The sequence below is a fragment of the Osmerus eperlanus genome, chromosome 23, assembly GCF_963692335.1.
Source record: "Osmerus eperlanus chromosome 23, fOsmEpe2.1, whole genome shotgun sequence".
Taxonomy (NCBI): Eukaryota; Metazoa; Chordata; class Actinopteri; order Osmeriformes; family Osmeridae; genus Osmerus; species Osmerus eperlanus.
Window position 1 is genome coordinate 5,981,659 of NC_085040.1, and position 16,644 is coordinate 5,998,302.

At 45.8% G+C, this 16,644-nt stretch overlaps 1 protein-coding gene across 3 annotated transcripts in view; it reads left to right on the forward strand.

The window, feature by feature from the left end:
* The window catches only part of kcnip4a (potassium voltage-gated channel interacting protein 4a), a 108,411-nt gene that overhangs the window by 56,710 nt on the left and 35,057 nt on the right, over nucleotides 1–16,644 (forward strand). Inside the window, exon 1 of one of the 3 annotated variants that reach the window (XM_062449734.1) lies at nucleotides 7,107–7,260. The exons of the other annotated variants lie outside the window; for them this stretch is intronic. Coding sequence (XP_062305718.1) covers nucleotides 7,203–7,260 — 58 coding nt within the window. The 5' untranslated portion in view covers nucleotides 7,107–7,202. Of the gene's footprint in view, nucleotides 1–7,106; nucleotides 7,261–16,644 lie in introns of those variants that run through there. 3 annotated transcript variants of the gene reach the window in all.

Genomic DNA, 16,644 nt, shown 5'->3' on the forward strand with positions numbered 1-16,644 from the left:
CACCTACTCCGTACGGTCAGAAAGGCTGGTTGCTGTCAGAGGTGGACGGGCAGCTTGGTGTTGACCTGTGCGTTACGGTGTGGTAAGTGACTGTGACAGAGGCCCAGGCTCCAGGGCCCTTCTGGGTAGCAGGTGGGCCCCTGCTAATCCCAGATAGGCGGGAGCAGGTGCGACCAGAGACGGCGCTCGGCCGGCCTTGTCTGTCCGCGGGTCACGGCGGTCACTGGGGCATGATGGGAGGAGGTGGGCCTGCGATGGGCATCAGATAGTGACCTGAATCTGCTTCCAGTTTTTAATTTTTGACCAGCACTCGGCTGTTTGACACATTTGATTGTGATCTTGGGTGACAATTAACGGTATATAAATCTGAGAGAAGCTATTCATTGATGTTGTCTTTAGTGGACATTGGTTGTGTGCTAGTAACTTAGCAACCACTTCTTCTGTCCAATTGAGAGGACCTCCTGGGCTTTCTAATGTCTAAATGTAAACAACCTAAATCATTTCTGTGTAATTTTAGTTACTAAAGTTATTATTTAAGTTATAGAAGCATCATTTTGACAAACAAGAACTGTGGAGTAGGTTTATTAGCCAAACACAAAGATTTATTTGATACGTTCACAGCTCCTCCGTCCCCCCATTACTCAGCAGGATAAAGTGAGAATGAAGTTTGTTTACTAGGATGTCTCGTCTACTTTGTGGCAGAGAACAACCCACCATGCAGCCATTATGGGGTGTCAGCGCTTTGAGACTCAGTCGTAAGATGTCCACCACTCTCCCTCACGACTGTAGTCGGAACGCTGCCCTTCGAAAGGGGAAAAAACAAACAGTACAGACAGTCATATTCTGGCAGTGATTGATGGCAGTTGGATGTCGCTGCACTTCACGAGGGCCCTCCGCCCACTCCCAGGTCCAAGAGGGTGCCATCTGGCACGCCGCCCTGCGGCCCAGGAACATCACTGGGTGTTTAGATTAATGTGTTTGGCAGTGGGGGTCAAAGTCATCACGCCGATGGGACGTTTGTGTGAAGGCAAATACAAAAGATACCAGCAAATTGGAGAATGCAAATCTGTTTTTAGCCCTACTCCTGTGGTGCAGACGACAGCAGAGTGTGTTATTGCTGAACATGGGTCAGGCTGTATTTGTGGAGCAGAGTGTGTTGTTGCTGTACCGCTGTGAGGTAAATGACACTTTCCCTTCAAAAAACATACCACTAATATCCCGTCCTCTGCGCTACCCACACAAAAATGAGCCCTCCATTCTTGCGTCCTCCAACCACACACGCACACGGGCCTCCATCTATTCCGCCCCCCCTGCCCCTCCCCGCTGTGACAACACGACGCCTGCTCCCTCCACTCTCGTCTCCATGTCCTCTGACTCGTCTTAATTGGGCCTTAATTCGAAACAGCAGGTTGCGAGCTCCTTTTGGGCAGCAGGGGCGTTTGCGTAATGGCACCCCCCTGGCGCTCCTTGTGCCCTCGCCAACTGCTTCTCAAGTCCCCCCTCATGGAGCCCGGCTCGCTGCTTCTCAAGTCCCCCCTCATGGAGCCCGGCTCGCTGCTTCTCAAGTCCCCCCTCATGGAGCCCGGCTCGCTGCTTCTCAAGTCCCCCCTCATGGAGCCCGGCTCGCTGCTTCTCAAGTCCCCCCTCATGGAGCCCGGCTCGCTGCTTCTCAAGTCCCCCCTCATGGAGCCCGGCTCGCGGTTCTCTGACCGGCGGGCGCGTCTCCTCAGCACACCGGCTCTCCTCCTCCTAGAACTGGCGACGGGTTTGAATCTTTCCCAAGCAGGTGTCGAATACTGTACTCATCGTGGACGAGGTGGCCGGTGTCGGGACGCATCGGCACACTGCGGAGCAGGTGAAGACCAGCTTAGCCCGGCTGTGATGTCATTTCCCATGCAGATGGCACACGGTTTGGGTCCGTGAGAGAGACGCAGGCAGAGCGCAGTCATTGTCTGTCTGGCAGGATGATGGAATAGCAGCGCAGGGTTATTCTGCTGAGCCACAATAGACTCCGACAGCTCTATTTCTTGCTTTGCTGCTCCCAGCTTCTTCATGTAAAGGTTTCCCCATGCTGGTTAATGTCAAGCGGCCTGGATCCTCAAAACTGGGACCGTCCTCGTAATTCTAGTGCTGGGAAGGCTTAATGAGGATCATTAGACAATCACACGTCTGCCTCATTTCCCGACTGTGATTCTGCCTCCCATATTGCAGTTCTAACTTAATATCTTTACAAAATGCTACGCTGATTCCCCTATCTGATTGAAACCCACTATGGTATAATGATGTTTCAGTTATCTGATGATGTCTTGATTCCCATCAGTAATTAATGCATCTGAGGCTCGTTTGGTCTCACAGCAAACCCGCTAAGGTTTCATCATCACATCTGTAATTGAGTAACTGTCTCTGTATGCACATGAACAAATATTTGTATCTCTTTCGAAATGTTGGATTGTGATAGTTGTTGCTTTTTGTCAGAGAACACGTGGTTGTATGTCAGCAACAGTGCAGTTCAAACTCTGTCAGGCACAGTCCATCAGCGCCCTCTGCTGTCTAAACAGGAATACTGCACATCCCAAGTGTACAATTCCCAATGATGTATTCCACAACACAATGATGCATGTCACTGTATAAATATTGTTTTTTGTATTTTTTCCCCCCAGTTATCAGTTTGTCCACTGCCGTTGTTTTAGATTCAAACCTTGACTGAGGATGAAGGGTTATCTTGAATGCAGAGACATCTTTGCAGAGTGTTCTCTTTCATAGCAGAGCCCTGTAAATTCCAACACGGATATTGACAAAATACATATCACAGTCAAGACATGAAACAACATACCTATACTTTACTTCAGAAAGAAGTGCATTGTAGATCAGAGAAACATTGAGGACAAACTGAACATACTGATTTTGTCTCTGTAAGGTTGTGTGTGTAGGGCGAGGGTGATTTTTTTTTCTCCAAATTTAAAGGAATGCAATAAGTGATATAATAGCAAAAACAATGTTTGACTAGATAGACTACATTAGTTCTGCTTGTGAGCTGACGTGTTGTCCTGCAGTATGTCCTGACACACAAGGGGGCGATAGAGTTCCACTGGATACCCAGGATCTCGTCATTGTCCAAGCTGAACTTCGATACAAAACCCCATTGGAGAGACGGGTTAAGCGAGTTTCACTGTACAGCCTTTCAGTGCAGAACAGCAATCCATCCAGGAGAGTTAGTCACACTGTATTGTCGGAAGGTAAACAAATGGCAAGTGACTCAAATGAATCAAATCCTGTCTAGCTGTCTGTCAGTTAATTTGTTAGTCGATATCGTCTCACTCCCCTCCAGAGGAACATGCTGTTGCAGCAGAGGTATTGATTAGATGTCTTCCTGGTTCCTGCAGGTGTCACTCAGACAGGAAGTAGATGGTTATTGTAATGAGTAGGTCCCAGGCACTGAGGCTGCATGCCAGGTTAGCACACCGGAAAAGAGACAGCAGAGGGAAGGATGAACTCACTCACTCTGGGTTGTCTAGATCTTCTGTAACGATCTGTTTAGTATGCATCCCTCCCTCCCTCCTTCACACCCTCACACTTTCTCTCCCTCTCTCTCGGTCTCTCTCACCAGCCCCCTCTCCCCTCTCCCTCACATTCATCCTCATTGTGTCACAAATCTCTTTCTCTCTCTCTCACCCTCTTGCACTCGCTCTCTCCTTTCGCTCTCTCTTGCTCTCTCATTCTCATTCCCCTTTTGGGGCGCTCTCTCTCTCCCTCGTTCACTCTCCTATTATCTCTCTGTCTCCCAGTCTCTCTCTCATTCTCTCTCTCTCCTTCTCTCCCACAATTCTTTCTTGTAGTTGAATCTGTTGCGCTCGCCCACAGTAATTGTGTTGAGCTTGCATATCATTATTCTTGATGAAAGGTTTGTGATTCTCTCATCCTCCTCTTTCCTCCTGTTTTTTAAACAACAGCTGATAAGTAGGAACAAGGTGATTCATTCGGCCCGGTGCACGTAAACGGTGAGCTACATGTCCATTAGTCGAATGTTTCTCAGAAATATCCGGCTCTGCCATATATCAGTAGGAACTAAGAGGCTGGATGACACAGATGCATGAAGCTCACTCGGTCATTCTGATATTCAAAGGTTTGGGGAAGTGCAAAGTGGTATTGTTTCCTGCTATACGATAGCAAAGGCAGTCAAACATGCAGGCCTGGATGTGCAAATTAGTGTCACAGCACTTCCCGTTACTACAGAATTGCCAAACTGTCCAGAAGGTTAAATTCTCCTTTTCATCCCAAGATTTAATGAAATATTTGGAACCCAAATTGAATTTGCTCTCCTATTGAAACCCTTGAATAGCAATTGCGGGCTTCACATTAGTGGCCCTATTGTCCAACCCTACTGTGTGTTGCATTGTGCTTTAGTGTTTAGTGTTCTTTTGAAGAGCTGCAAGACAGATTCAGGACTGGAAGGCCACACAGGGCTCTGACCTTGGGGCCTCCCTATAGACAGTCACTGCTGTTGTCTCTCTCTTTCTCTCTACACATGTATTTCTCATTCAATCTCACATCTCTCTCTGTTTGTCTCTCCATCTGTCTCCTCTCGCTCTCTCTCTCTTTCTCTACCTTTCTCTCGCTCTCTCTCTCTACAGATAATTGTCACACTCTCTGTCACACTCTCTCTCTCTCTCTCTCTCTCTCTCTCTCTCTCTCTCTCTCTCTCTCACTCCCTCTTTTTTCTGAAGCCTATTTCGCAATACTAGAAATGTAGTCATTACGAACAAACACCTATGTTTTTTTTCTTCCTACCTCAACTCTCTCTGACACGCATCCGTGGGAGGCAGCCGGGATGGCAAAGTGCTCACAAGCGACAGAAAGCGGGATAATAGAGTAGGGGAAAATTGGTACTTGATTATGGCGGTTCAGTGGTCGTGGAGTGAATTGGACCACCGTCATGCGGTTCCTGAAAATTGTGAATTTCTGCGGGGGCGGCAGGGATGGGGAGCAGAACGGAAAGGGCCTTTCTCAGATGTGTATTCCTTCATTTTCTTTTATCCTTCGTGTTTTATATGAATACAAAGACCTTGGGGATGTGTTTTTTTTCCTCCTTCATTTCTGGTTTAGTTCTGACCTGGTTGGGATGAACGTGTTGTTGAAACTATTCTGGGTCCTCTTGATCCTCCCACATCTCGTGGGGTCTGGCCTCCTGCCACAGCCCTGGACCATCCACTCTGTAATGGACGCAGGATAGACAGGGTCAGAGCGTTCTGCAGAACACACTGATTTGATGTCTGTCTCGTCGATTTTTGTGCCGTTTTCTCTTCAAATTGCGAGAGGAAAAGTGTTCCTACTGAAAGCTCCTCCTGCGGCGCCTCAAAACGCCAATGCCTGTGCGCTCAGCATGTCAGTGTAGCTCTGTAGAAAGATAAGTATATCGGAGCGATAAACGCAATGTTTATTCTTGCCTGGCTCCCTGTGCAGTTCCCTGATGTTACTCTACAAGTGTTTTGATTGCAGGATTGCAATTACAGAGTTTGGACCATGATTGAACAGAACACCGTTTACCAAGGGGTATCACGGAAGACAACAAAACCCTGATTAACATATTCAAGATTTACCCGTACGCATGTCGTTTTCCAGCTCTTGCAGTTTTGACTCTGAGAAGGAGGGTGGTGTGTTTATGAGCAGTGCAGTCACTCAGTAGGGCAGACGTACATTACTAAAAACAGACAGTGATGATGTTGTTGTACTGTGTCTTACAGCACACACTGTTCCTTGGCTTTGATCACTGCAATACTGTTAGATCTTGGCACTTGTTTAATTTCACTTGCCACTTAGTGTAAGGCTGCAGATCAACCCTCCAACAGGATTGGATAGTTCTACAGCCTAGAAAGTACAGCCCATGCATGAAATTGATCATATTATCTTTCTCTTGTTATCTTTAGTTCTGTTGCTGTGGTTGCAAGACCCCTTTTTTGCAGCGAGGACACTTTTGCTCGTTCCTCATAATCCTCGATTATCTGATGTACTTACTATATGCTTGTGTCCATACTTTTAGATGAAAGCATCTGCTAGACAAATAAATGTAGAGGCAGACAGCAGACTTTCACCTGTACTGAACACGTATGGGTTGGTGGAAAGAGGATGAATCCGATAATACAGAGCATGAACTTCAGATGGTCTCTGCTGGTTTGGTTTCTTCACTATAAATGAAATGCTTCCAGCCAGGTGCTCGCTACCCGCCATGTAAACGGCAGTTTTTCTCGTCTCACAGCATGAAGTGCAGTTAACCCTATAGTTACTCAGAGCTAACAGCAGGATGTACTGTATCTAAGTGCCCTTTCCTCTCCCTTCTCTGGTCCCCCCCTTCCCTCCATCTCTCCCTCCATCTCTCCCTCCATCTCTCCCTCCATCTCTCCCTCCATCTCCCTCCATCTCTCCCTCCATCTCTCCCTCCATCTCTCCCTCCATCTCTCCCTCCATCTCTCCCTCCATCTCTCCCTCCATCTCCCTCCATCTCTCCCTCCATCTCTCCCTCCATCTCTCCCTCCATCTCTCCATCCATCTCTCCCTCCATCTCCCTCCATCTCTCCCTCCATCTCTCCCTCCATCTCTCCCTCCATCTCTCCCTCCATCTCTCCCTCCATCTCTCCCTCCATCTCTCCCTCCATCTCCCCCTCCATCTCTCCCTCCATCTCTCCCTCCATCTCTCCCTCCATCTCTCCCTCCATCTCTCCCTCCATCTCTCCCTCCATCTCTCCCTCCATCTCTCCCTCCATCTCCCTCCATCTCTCCCTCCATCTCTCCGAGAAGGATATGTTGAAAGAGTGCCGGTGTTATTCCCCACAGCATGTTGCTGGCTCCCTCTCAGAAATAGCTCAATTAATCTAGGTGCTCAACTGGTTCAAAGTAGTCAGCCAGCGCAGAGCCGCACACAAGCTCCTGCTTCAGCCTGCGAGAAGGGGGAGTGAGGGGGGGGGGGGGCATATAGGAGGGACACAATGTAGGAACAGAGCGCGTCAAAATTCGAAACTCCACGAAGGCGCAGGCGTTTGAGTCCCACCTCCACATCCTGCTGTCGCACTCTCCCTGCCCACTGAGCCAGGGACCATATAAAGAGGAAGCCTGTTGGAGCTTGTTGTTCTGCTGGTGGCTGTGTGGCTCATCCTGCTTGTGGAAGACAGAGAGCCAGCGTGCGAGAACAGGACTCCACTGGGTTAGACATGGGGGCTTTGATGGTCATCTTCTCTGTCCAGCCCAAACAAAGGCACAAGAGGACAGGTAGGCCACGGGGGGTTGCGTGGAATGGGGCAAGTGTGAGTTTGTGTCTGTCTGTGTGTGTGTGTATGTGTTTGAGGGAAAGAGAAAGAGGGACAAAGAGAGTTATCAGATTTCTCTAATGTCAAATATTAAATATGTATGCATATTTTGTATATTTTTTTGTATGTATGTTGCCAGGTTTGTGTTGCTGGGTTTTCAAAGTAGCATACGTCTCTGCCACATTTTGGGGTGGATCTCTATCCTTCAGTGCTCCGCTACACACATGCCTGTTAGTAATGTGCTGCTGGTTTTTAGGATAATCCCTATGAAATGAGTGTGCCAGACCAGCCATCCATGAAATTGGTAATACAGTCGAGCCAAACCCTGGTGAGACTTTACTTCTTGTGTTTCATGAATTATATAGAGGGTTAGAGTAAATCCATACACCTTCAAACAATAATCAATATGTCACTTATGGCACATCACCATAAAATTAAAACCTATTGCCTATTGTCTTAGTAAGATCAAATATTTAGCACATCATGAGTGAAAGACTACAGCTGTCTAAAGTTATATTTAGTCGTTGGGTGGCTAGACAGACAGAATGGATCATCTCAGACACTAGGGCATATTTCACCAGAGTGTTGTGTGAGGGGGGCCGAAAGCAGAATGAATGGTGAGGTCTACTTAAGTTTCAGAAGCTATATATCACAGTGTGGACTCTGCAGTGTAAGCAGGTTTCGCAGGAACCTAGTTCTACCATGAGGCCTAGGTAGACACACTGGGTAGCTAATTGTTTAACTTCTCTTTGCTATATCATCAGCATAAACAGGACTTAACAGGAAGTATTTGTTATTTACACTTTGCGGAGTTGTACAGTTATTGTATTTTTGTATTAAGAGGGAAGATTTTAATGTAATTGGTGTAATTAATAAATAAATAATGAAGGCAATATATTGAACTGGACAGTTGGTTACCTTTCTAGGATAAGTAAGAAAACATTTGACTTTAGATTTTGCATTCATTGAACCCCAGTCACTAGTAGGAGCTACAATATGTTATTGCGTCGGTAGGATATGCAGTTTAGGCACTAATGGGCAGCAGAAGTTTTTATCAAGTATGTTTAGATAAAGCTATTTCTCTGTGTGCAGGAGCACAGCACACGTGTTCTTCAGGTGTTTCAGCTCATTTGGTGTCTCATGGGACCTAACTGGCTGGGGAGGAACTAACGAATCCCTGGTAAACACACAGACCCTCTACGGACTGAGTGCCACTCCACTACCCGCTTTAATTATCAAAGCCTCTTGTTCCCTCGTGAACAGTCGGTGCCCTCACGAGCCTTTGCCGTCCTGCTCCTTTCCGATCTGCTCTGAGTGTCCCTGAACCACATGGGACCCCGGGAGAAAAGACTGGCATGGTGACTGTGGCTCTCTCCGTGGTTTAGCGCTAGCACGCCACCCGCCACGGTAGTCGTAGGAGTGATGCCTGTGTGGGTGTACGCACTACCTCTCCGAGAGCAAAACCATCAACTATGACTCAGGTAGTGCTGTAGGTAAACGGATAGTTTGCTTTGTTTTTTTTGTGTTTTAAGTGCTAGAAAACAGGCCACAGCTCCAATTATGCTCTTGTCCTATCTTGAAGACCATTAGTAGTAACACTGAACGCTCCTGCAATTCCGCTATCTCTTATTTGAGTAAAACCTGCTGGGAAAGGCTTGACGACAACAGCGCTTGTTTGTTTTGCCACTGCTGAAGTTCCCTGACTGCAGGGGCTGGGTGGGGTTTGGAGAGAGAGGTTCTGGATGGTTCTAGCTGCTGGCCCGGTGTCGTTCCTGACCTTCTGGTGTTTACACAACAGAACGAGACGGGGGCCGACCGCGGCGAGAGCAGCTGCCACAGAACCCAGGGCACCCTCGCCACCTGTGGTCGCCCTCCAACCCAGGGTGACGCCCAGCCTTCATACCGAACGGCTCTCACTTGCCTTCATTCTCAGTGTTGACTTTATACTCTGGGGAAAAGTGCTCTCTCACAGCTGCCTTGACAGGGACAGGCATTATACCAAATGTATTAGGGAGCAAAATATATTTTTGTATAAGTTTGAATATAATTCTATATTATATTCTATGTAATAACTAATTCTTCATTCAATCCTCTATGATGTGTAACATGGTTCTTTATAAAGACCCGGGGAGAAAGAACAGAAAGGAGGTGTTAGTATCCTCACAGCCAATTCAGGCTCTGTATTCATAGCTGCGCTCTTGGAACAGGCTTTTTTATGACCTCACTTATCTTAGAGTGATTGGTGTGCCTCCTGGACACGGGGGCCCTGACTAATGTACGTGCCACAAAGATCGCTCCTGCATTGGTGAGAACGGACCACAGGCCAAACGCAGACCACAGACCTGTACTGGGTCTATTAGTGTTAAACCTCTACCATTAGTCAAACTAACGGATGGAAATATTGCAATCCTATTCGATTTTCCTTACTATAGCCGAGTTGGTTCTCGGAAAGATCGAGAATCTCTCAGTTCAACAACACGCTGACTGTCTTTTGCATGGATCTTCAATTTCAAAGAACCAAATTTTGTTCAGACGTGATGGCTAACAGCGCTCCTATCTGTAATTTGGGGAATGTTTGTTCTCCGATGAACACACTCCTATTACATGGGTAATGTAGTTTTTGTGCGACAGAACTCTGACACCTAGAGTGGAGTTATTGACATTGCAAAGGCACCAGGTCTATGGAAGAGGGATTGAATAGATATCTCTATTTTCTGAAATATCCACTGTCTTTTGAAATGCGAAATGCGTATAGTAGATGCATCTAGACTGCTCTCTTAACCTATCTCCAAACCTAATCTCTTATTTTCTTTAACGGCGTGAGCTCCGCACACTTTCTTTTTCAAAGTCACTTCAGAGCCACAGGCACGGTGACACATTCTCCAAATTTGCATTTAAATTGAAACAGCGCGGTCACAGAGGTCTTCTTTGGGGGGGGAGGATAAGAACAAGCTTAACCCAACACCGGGTGCTTCTTGACCAGCACTTTGCTTTACTGCAGTTAATCACTGCTTCTCATCAGGGTTCCGGGGCCAGTGTAGAGAGAGCTGAGGCCAGGATGATGGTCTACAGCCCCTCTCAGGACGCCTTCGCAGGCGGGCCAGGAGGCAGACTAAGTTATGCACAGTCATGGACGGGGGATCCCTTATGAACAGCTTGAGGGCTGCTAGCAACCTTGGGGAGCAGCTTTGGGACAACAAAGGGCAGACCCGGATTCATATCAGGAAGGCTTCCTGACGCGAGAGTGGTCCTTGGTAGCTCACAGGCAGTAGTGGCAATGAGTCTTAAATTCTCTGTGGATGTTGTGTTTACTGTTGTTAACTTCTTTGTGTGAGTTGTGTTCACGCAATCTTCATGTCATTCAATTTATTTGGGCTTTTCAAATCATTATAATTTGTAATGACAAAATTAATATTGCATGCAAATCCACTGGAAAATAGGCTGTGGGCTCAGACGTTACCGTGTGTGCGTGCATGCGTGCGGTACAACTACTTGGCACTGTGTGTGGTAGAAGCCTTTTCAAGGAAGAATCAGATGGTACTATGTCAGCACTGATCTACTACGTTTACATACCCTCCTAACCTAGTGCTTCTTACAATGTCCAGAAGATGGCGGCAAATTCTCAACTCTCAAACAGGCTCTGTTAACTGCTGGTGAAACGCCTGCTTGTAGTTGTACTGTTGAAGTGATCGACCGGTAGGATCCTATAAACACTACATCTGGCCGGTTCTCTGATGACAGATTAGGTTGTATGTAGCATCCAGCTTGCAAGCTAGAAGTGTCTCTCAACGGTGTTAGTGTATTTCATCCAAGCTGCACAAATGGGTGTTAATTTGGCTTGTTCATTAACTGGCTGGCAGCAAAGACCAGTTCTGTTTTCTTTTCACTGATTATGAGCTCCCAGCTGTCCAGCTCAGCCCTTGCCATTGGCAAAAGATGGAGTCTTTTTTTATGTAACTTGTCCTTCAGAAGATACTGTCATAGGAAACAGTGGTTAAGGAGCATTTCTGGATTTCTCAGAATTCTGATGCCTGACAAGTGAAGGTCATTGCTTTTATGTTGTTTTTTTCCCCATAATTGTTTTGTTTTCTATTCTACAGCCACTTTCATTTACCTCAAAGGATCCTCTCTTCTTTGCACACACCACTGTGAAAATGACTCATAAGTCAGGTCCATGTGTTCAACCTGTTGGATAATACAGTAATTTCATTGTGTTTGAATTTCCTGTCAGCATGTTTACAAGAGCCGTGTCCTTTGTACAGGCAAACACCTCACGAAACAAATTTGTCTCGTAAGACATTGTTCCTTAATCCATTACTTGCAAGTTATCGTGAGCCAAATGAAATTAATTTGCAATTAACCCTATTGCTACAAAGGCTACAGGCCAGTGGGGCCTTCTTGTGTTATTCCAGCAACAAATGGAAGACATTCATTTGTTCTAATGCCTCGTAGCACCTCCGTCCTCTCAGTAACATTTTTCACAGGTGTAAAATCCAATATTAACTGAATTTCACTAGTCGCAGAAAAGCATTTTGCTTGTTTAATGTCTGTGTTGTTCTATGTTCCTGTGGGAGAACATGTCAAGAGGTCTTGAAAGCAACCTTGAGATTAGGACAAGTAAGATGAGTCAAGTCAGGTGAGAATGGGAACAAGGGTTGAAAATACAACACTGATGTGATAAAACAACTCTATTGTGGATACCGTTTCTACTGTATATTTTTCTTAGGCCAGCTAGAGAGTTTTCTGATGTATAAGTTTGACCATCACTTTAGGACCAATGAGGCACAATTACCTTCCGCAGGGTTTGTAGCTTCTCTGTAGCAAACTTTGATCGGAAAAAGGTCCCGTTTTTGGACCAGAGTTAGACACGCCAGCGTCAAGGGCAAGTGCTCTCAGTGCTCCTCTCAAACTGAGGCCAAAAAAAGATGAAAGGAGAGAAAGAGAAGTTGAGTGGAGGACCATAGGGAACGTTCCAAACTCCTCCATGATGGTGTGTTGGCTTCAGTGTTGGACTGCAGAGGTCAAATAAAGGTGACATCTGAAGAGATGCATAGGTAGAATGCTACTGCATAACAAGTAATTACCATACAATGTCTACTGTCTAATACAATCTCTAGATCTGTATTAGACAGTATTGCACAGACTGGGAGTCCTTCCTGCATTGTGTCGTCCAGGGCTGGACACTGGATGCGTCAGAGTGGTTGAACTGCAGGTGGGCCCTCGTTGCTCTAATGAAGCCCCGGCTTCTGTCTAATTACCTTCACCACCAATCACACACGGCTGGAAGTGTCAGGGAGCATAGCGACAGCATACGGCATCAGGTCGAACAGGTCTTGATTATGTTTATTAAGATTACAGGGAGGGATTATAATTACGCTTTCCGAGGAAACGTCTGAGAGCCATTTGAGGGTTGATGAAAATGTATTTGGAGGTGATTCTCAGAGACACAGGCTGATTTAATTCTATTTATAATGTGTTGTGTGTATAAGCTGTGTTTGGAGGCATGTTGAGCAGGGTGTTGAGAGGGGCTATCTGAGCCATGGGGCGCTTTTATTCAAGGAAATGATGAAATGTGCCTTTTTCAGTTCAGAAAATGTTTGCTCATAAATAAAGCATGAATGTAATATGACTTGACTCCTCCTCTTGTAGACAAGATGATAAATACAGTTATCTAGTTCAAGAACCCCACCTCTCAGCCTGGCTTGTCGTGACCAATTCAGACCTCCCGCCAGCCCACGCACACACACACACACACACACACACACACGGAACTGCCACCAGTGCCTGGACACTATATTTAGAGCCAGACTCAGCTGCCACAAGTATAGAAAGGTAACCGATAGCACCCCAAATGAGATGGTCAAAAGCTTTCACGACACAGAGGTCGTTGCCATGGTGAATCCTGAAACCCCCTCTTGAGCGTGTGACGGGGCGATGAGGTGAATGTGCAGAAAAGGGTCCTTGTCTGGAAGCATCCGTGGGGTTCTTATCGTCTTCACCTTGTAGGAAAGGCAGATATTGGCTCCTTTTGTCTTGAGAAATCCTGTTTGCTTCACAGCATGTGCTTCCAGAATATTAGATCCTGTTCTTTGTTAGTGTTGTCCAACGATGATTTTTAAAAATGATTATTGAGAAAATGTGGGTCCTTATTACCGGCTGCATAAGTGATGTGTTGAAAGTGTTTCTTTAAGGCACGATCAGTGCTTGCAATTTCAATTGTGCAACCCACCACCTTCCCTTAGATAGTGGTTGAATGTATCGCCTTTCAAAGGGATCTTATTTGTTAAAAGACAACATTTTAGGTCCCAAAAACCCTCTTTTGTCTATTTCAACTCCTGGTGTGGTTTTCCGCCCTGATCAAAATGTTTCGGATGTGGAACTAGCGATCAGGTCAGATTTCTTGACCATGTCATGGCTGTGACGGCATGGCCTCCCAGTCCATGCACAGCCAACCAAGGTCACCTCATATGGAAACAATTTATTAGTTAGATTGAATCATATTTTTCCAAATATGTCAGTTATTCTGCATGATGGGAATTGGAAATGGTGCCTCTATGCTAGAGAGCTGTCACAAAGCCTTTTTACAGCCTCATCAGAGGGAATTTATGAGGCCTTTGTGCTCCAATCAAGCCACATGTTTAATAGAATGATTAGGGCATTCAAAGGGAAGGCTAATTAAAATGAACACTTTCAGCCACTGCAAGGGACCAGCACAGACATGCTACAGTACTATATGAAAGAGAGAGGCAAGGCATTAAAAAACATTTTGTGAACAAAAATATGTCAATGTGAGGGTTTCTTTTTACAAAAACCAGAATGACAAATCACTTTATTGTTTAATTTCTAGATTGTCATGTTATTTTAAATAGTTCCTTAATGTATACTTCTGGTTCTGTCACTGTCTAGTAGTTACCTACATGGTAAAAAAAAAAAGACATGGCTTGTAGTACACAATAGACTGATATGACTTAGTCCCAGTAGCAATGTAACTGTAGTCCTGTCAGCTCTGTAACTGTAGTCCTAGCAACAGTACCTGTAACGGTCTCCTCCATAGGCAGCAGTGTGTACAGTCCCTACTGTGGAGAGTTTATTGTAGGGATGCTCTCAGTGACCCTGGGGAACTCTGGATGATTAGTGGTTCGTTGTTGTATCATTAGCGTGAAACCCTGTCGAGGGTTAGTGTGGCTCATACTGTAGAGGCCTCTGCTCAAGAGCCTCTGGCAACTGGGTGGGATTCATAAAAATAAAATAAAAATCTTCATTCAAGTCTCCATCTTTCAAACTCCTTTTCACTTTCACTCGGTTCTCCCTCTCTCCACACGTTCTTTGTCCTCCAACCTCTACTCCCATCCTCTCTTTCCCTATCCTCACTCCTCCTCCCCTGTCTACCCCCTTACCCCACCCCCTTGCGCTCACACCCCTCCCTCCCGCCCTCTCTCTCCTTTCCTACTCGTCTCCCGGCAGCCAGAGAAAGCCTGTCTCTCTAAGTGAAGGTAAATGACCTGTAGATGTGCAGAGTACCCTGTGCTGTCTGCGGCCATGGGCGCCCCGTGACCACCCTGGCTCCCGCACCATGAACCTGGAGGGTCTTGAGATGATCGCGGTGCTGGTGGTGGTGGTTCTGTTTGTCAAAGTCCTCGAGCAGTTTGGACTTTTGGAGACGGGTTACGATGGTAAGGAGAAGGGAGAGATGTGGGGACTGATCTGCTTGGTGTAACCTCGACTGAAAGGGTTGTTGTCTACGATAGTGAGCTGCTGGTGTGTTGGCGTGTACGGTTTGTAATGTCTTAACAATGTCCTGATGAGGTCATGCTAATGTTGTTTGGATTGTTGTTTAAACCATCGGCATTCATAATGCATCAGTTAACATCATGTAATATGTGCATGTAATATGTTGCAGGGGGGAGGGAATCAAGCAAATACATACCTGGAGGTTCTAAAATAGTTGTCATGTGGGGATGATTGTGATTCATTCATTTTTAGATGTCATGAGAATCTCAGTCAACAGGTGGGTATACTTTTAAGCATAGACATAATTGAGCTGTTTTTAACTTGTTGACTTTTGCCACTCTAAAGACTCTCAGCTTGTTCCCTAACTCTTCATTTTAGAGAACTTCATTCTCTTATTCAATTCACCGTTTTACAGTGTCTACCATTTCAACGGTCAAGTCAACTTTGGCCGCTATGATAGATTCCCATAAAGCATTAACGTTTAAGAATGACTATAAGGATGATCAAGATTCCATCCATCCATCCATCATCTTCCGCTTGTCCGGGGGTCGGGTCGCGGGGGCAGCAACCTAAGCATGATCAAGATTTTTTTGTAATTAACTTTTAATGTCGTGACACACTGCTTTAATGGAACAGAATAATTAAAAGTATTAGTAAGAGCAATTTTCATTTATGCATATTTCAACTAGCTTGCTTCATTAGGAAAGTTTCACTCATAGCTTGCAGCTGATTGGTTGGTTGACCAATTATTCAGAATAATGCAATACTAATTGGGGGACCTTGAAGCAAGCCTTGAATATTCCGTTTTCATGTTCAACCCACAATCCGTTTGTCTTTTGAAGGGCCTGCTTTTAAGAAGGATGTCAGCTATGCTGTCTTGAAAAATAGCTTCCCCTTATGCCCACCTAAATTATATATTAAGTTGGAATTCAATTTGATTGCATGTGAACTAGCGTCTGTCGCTGGGTAGTCCAACTTGATTACCCAGTCGAGAGGCAAGCCTTTCAGGACCAAGTGTAATCTGGTTGTGGCTGAAAGTCAGCTTGACTCAGACAGGAACACTGCTGATATCATAGCAGTGATATATTACTGTACAATGTGTGCTGGTGGCTCACCGGGTAGACCGCGTACCACAGGGTCAAGTCCTTGGTTCAAATCCGGCCCGGGGCCTCTGCTGCTTGTCTTGCCCTCTCTGTCTCCCCTGCTTCTCTGTCCAGTGAAGCATGGACATGCCTAAACTGTATTTTAAGAAAGATAAATGCCATTTGCTGGTCTCCAAACATGTTGGACAGGAAATGTCAGGATGAAGTGGTGTTGCCACTAGCAGTGGTTTTGATGTCTGTTCCAAGAAAGATGAGCAATTTGAGGTGTTGAAAGGAATTGTCATGAAGCACAGGACATCATAACAAGTTTTGTCTTGATTCTCCTTCCCTCACCCTGAACCATGATAATAATGGCCACTTCTTCATTTGCAAGTGACAGATGGAAACCCTCTCACTCCCACCTTTCCTAATAAGGGTTCTGCTTCACTATTCAGTGTTGTACCAAACTGTGATGTTTGTAATGGCCAGACTCCTGAAAGAACAACATCACTTGAACATGAGCCCATTGTACG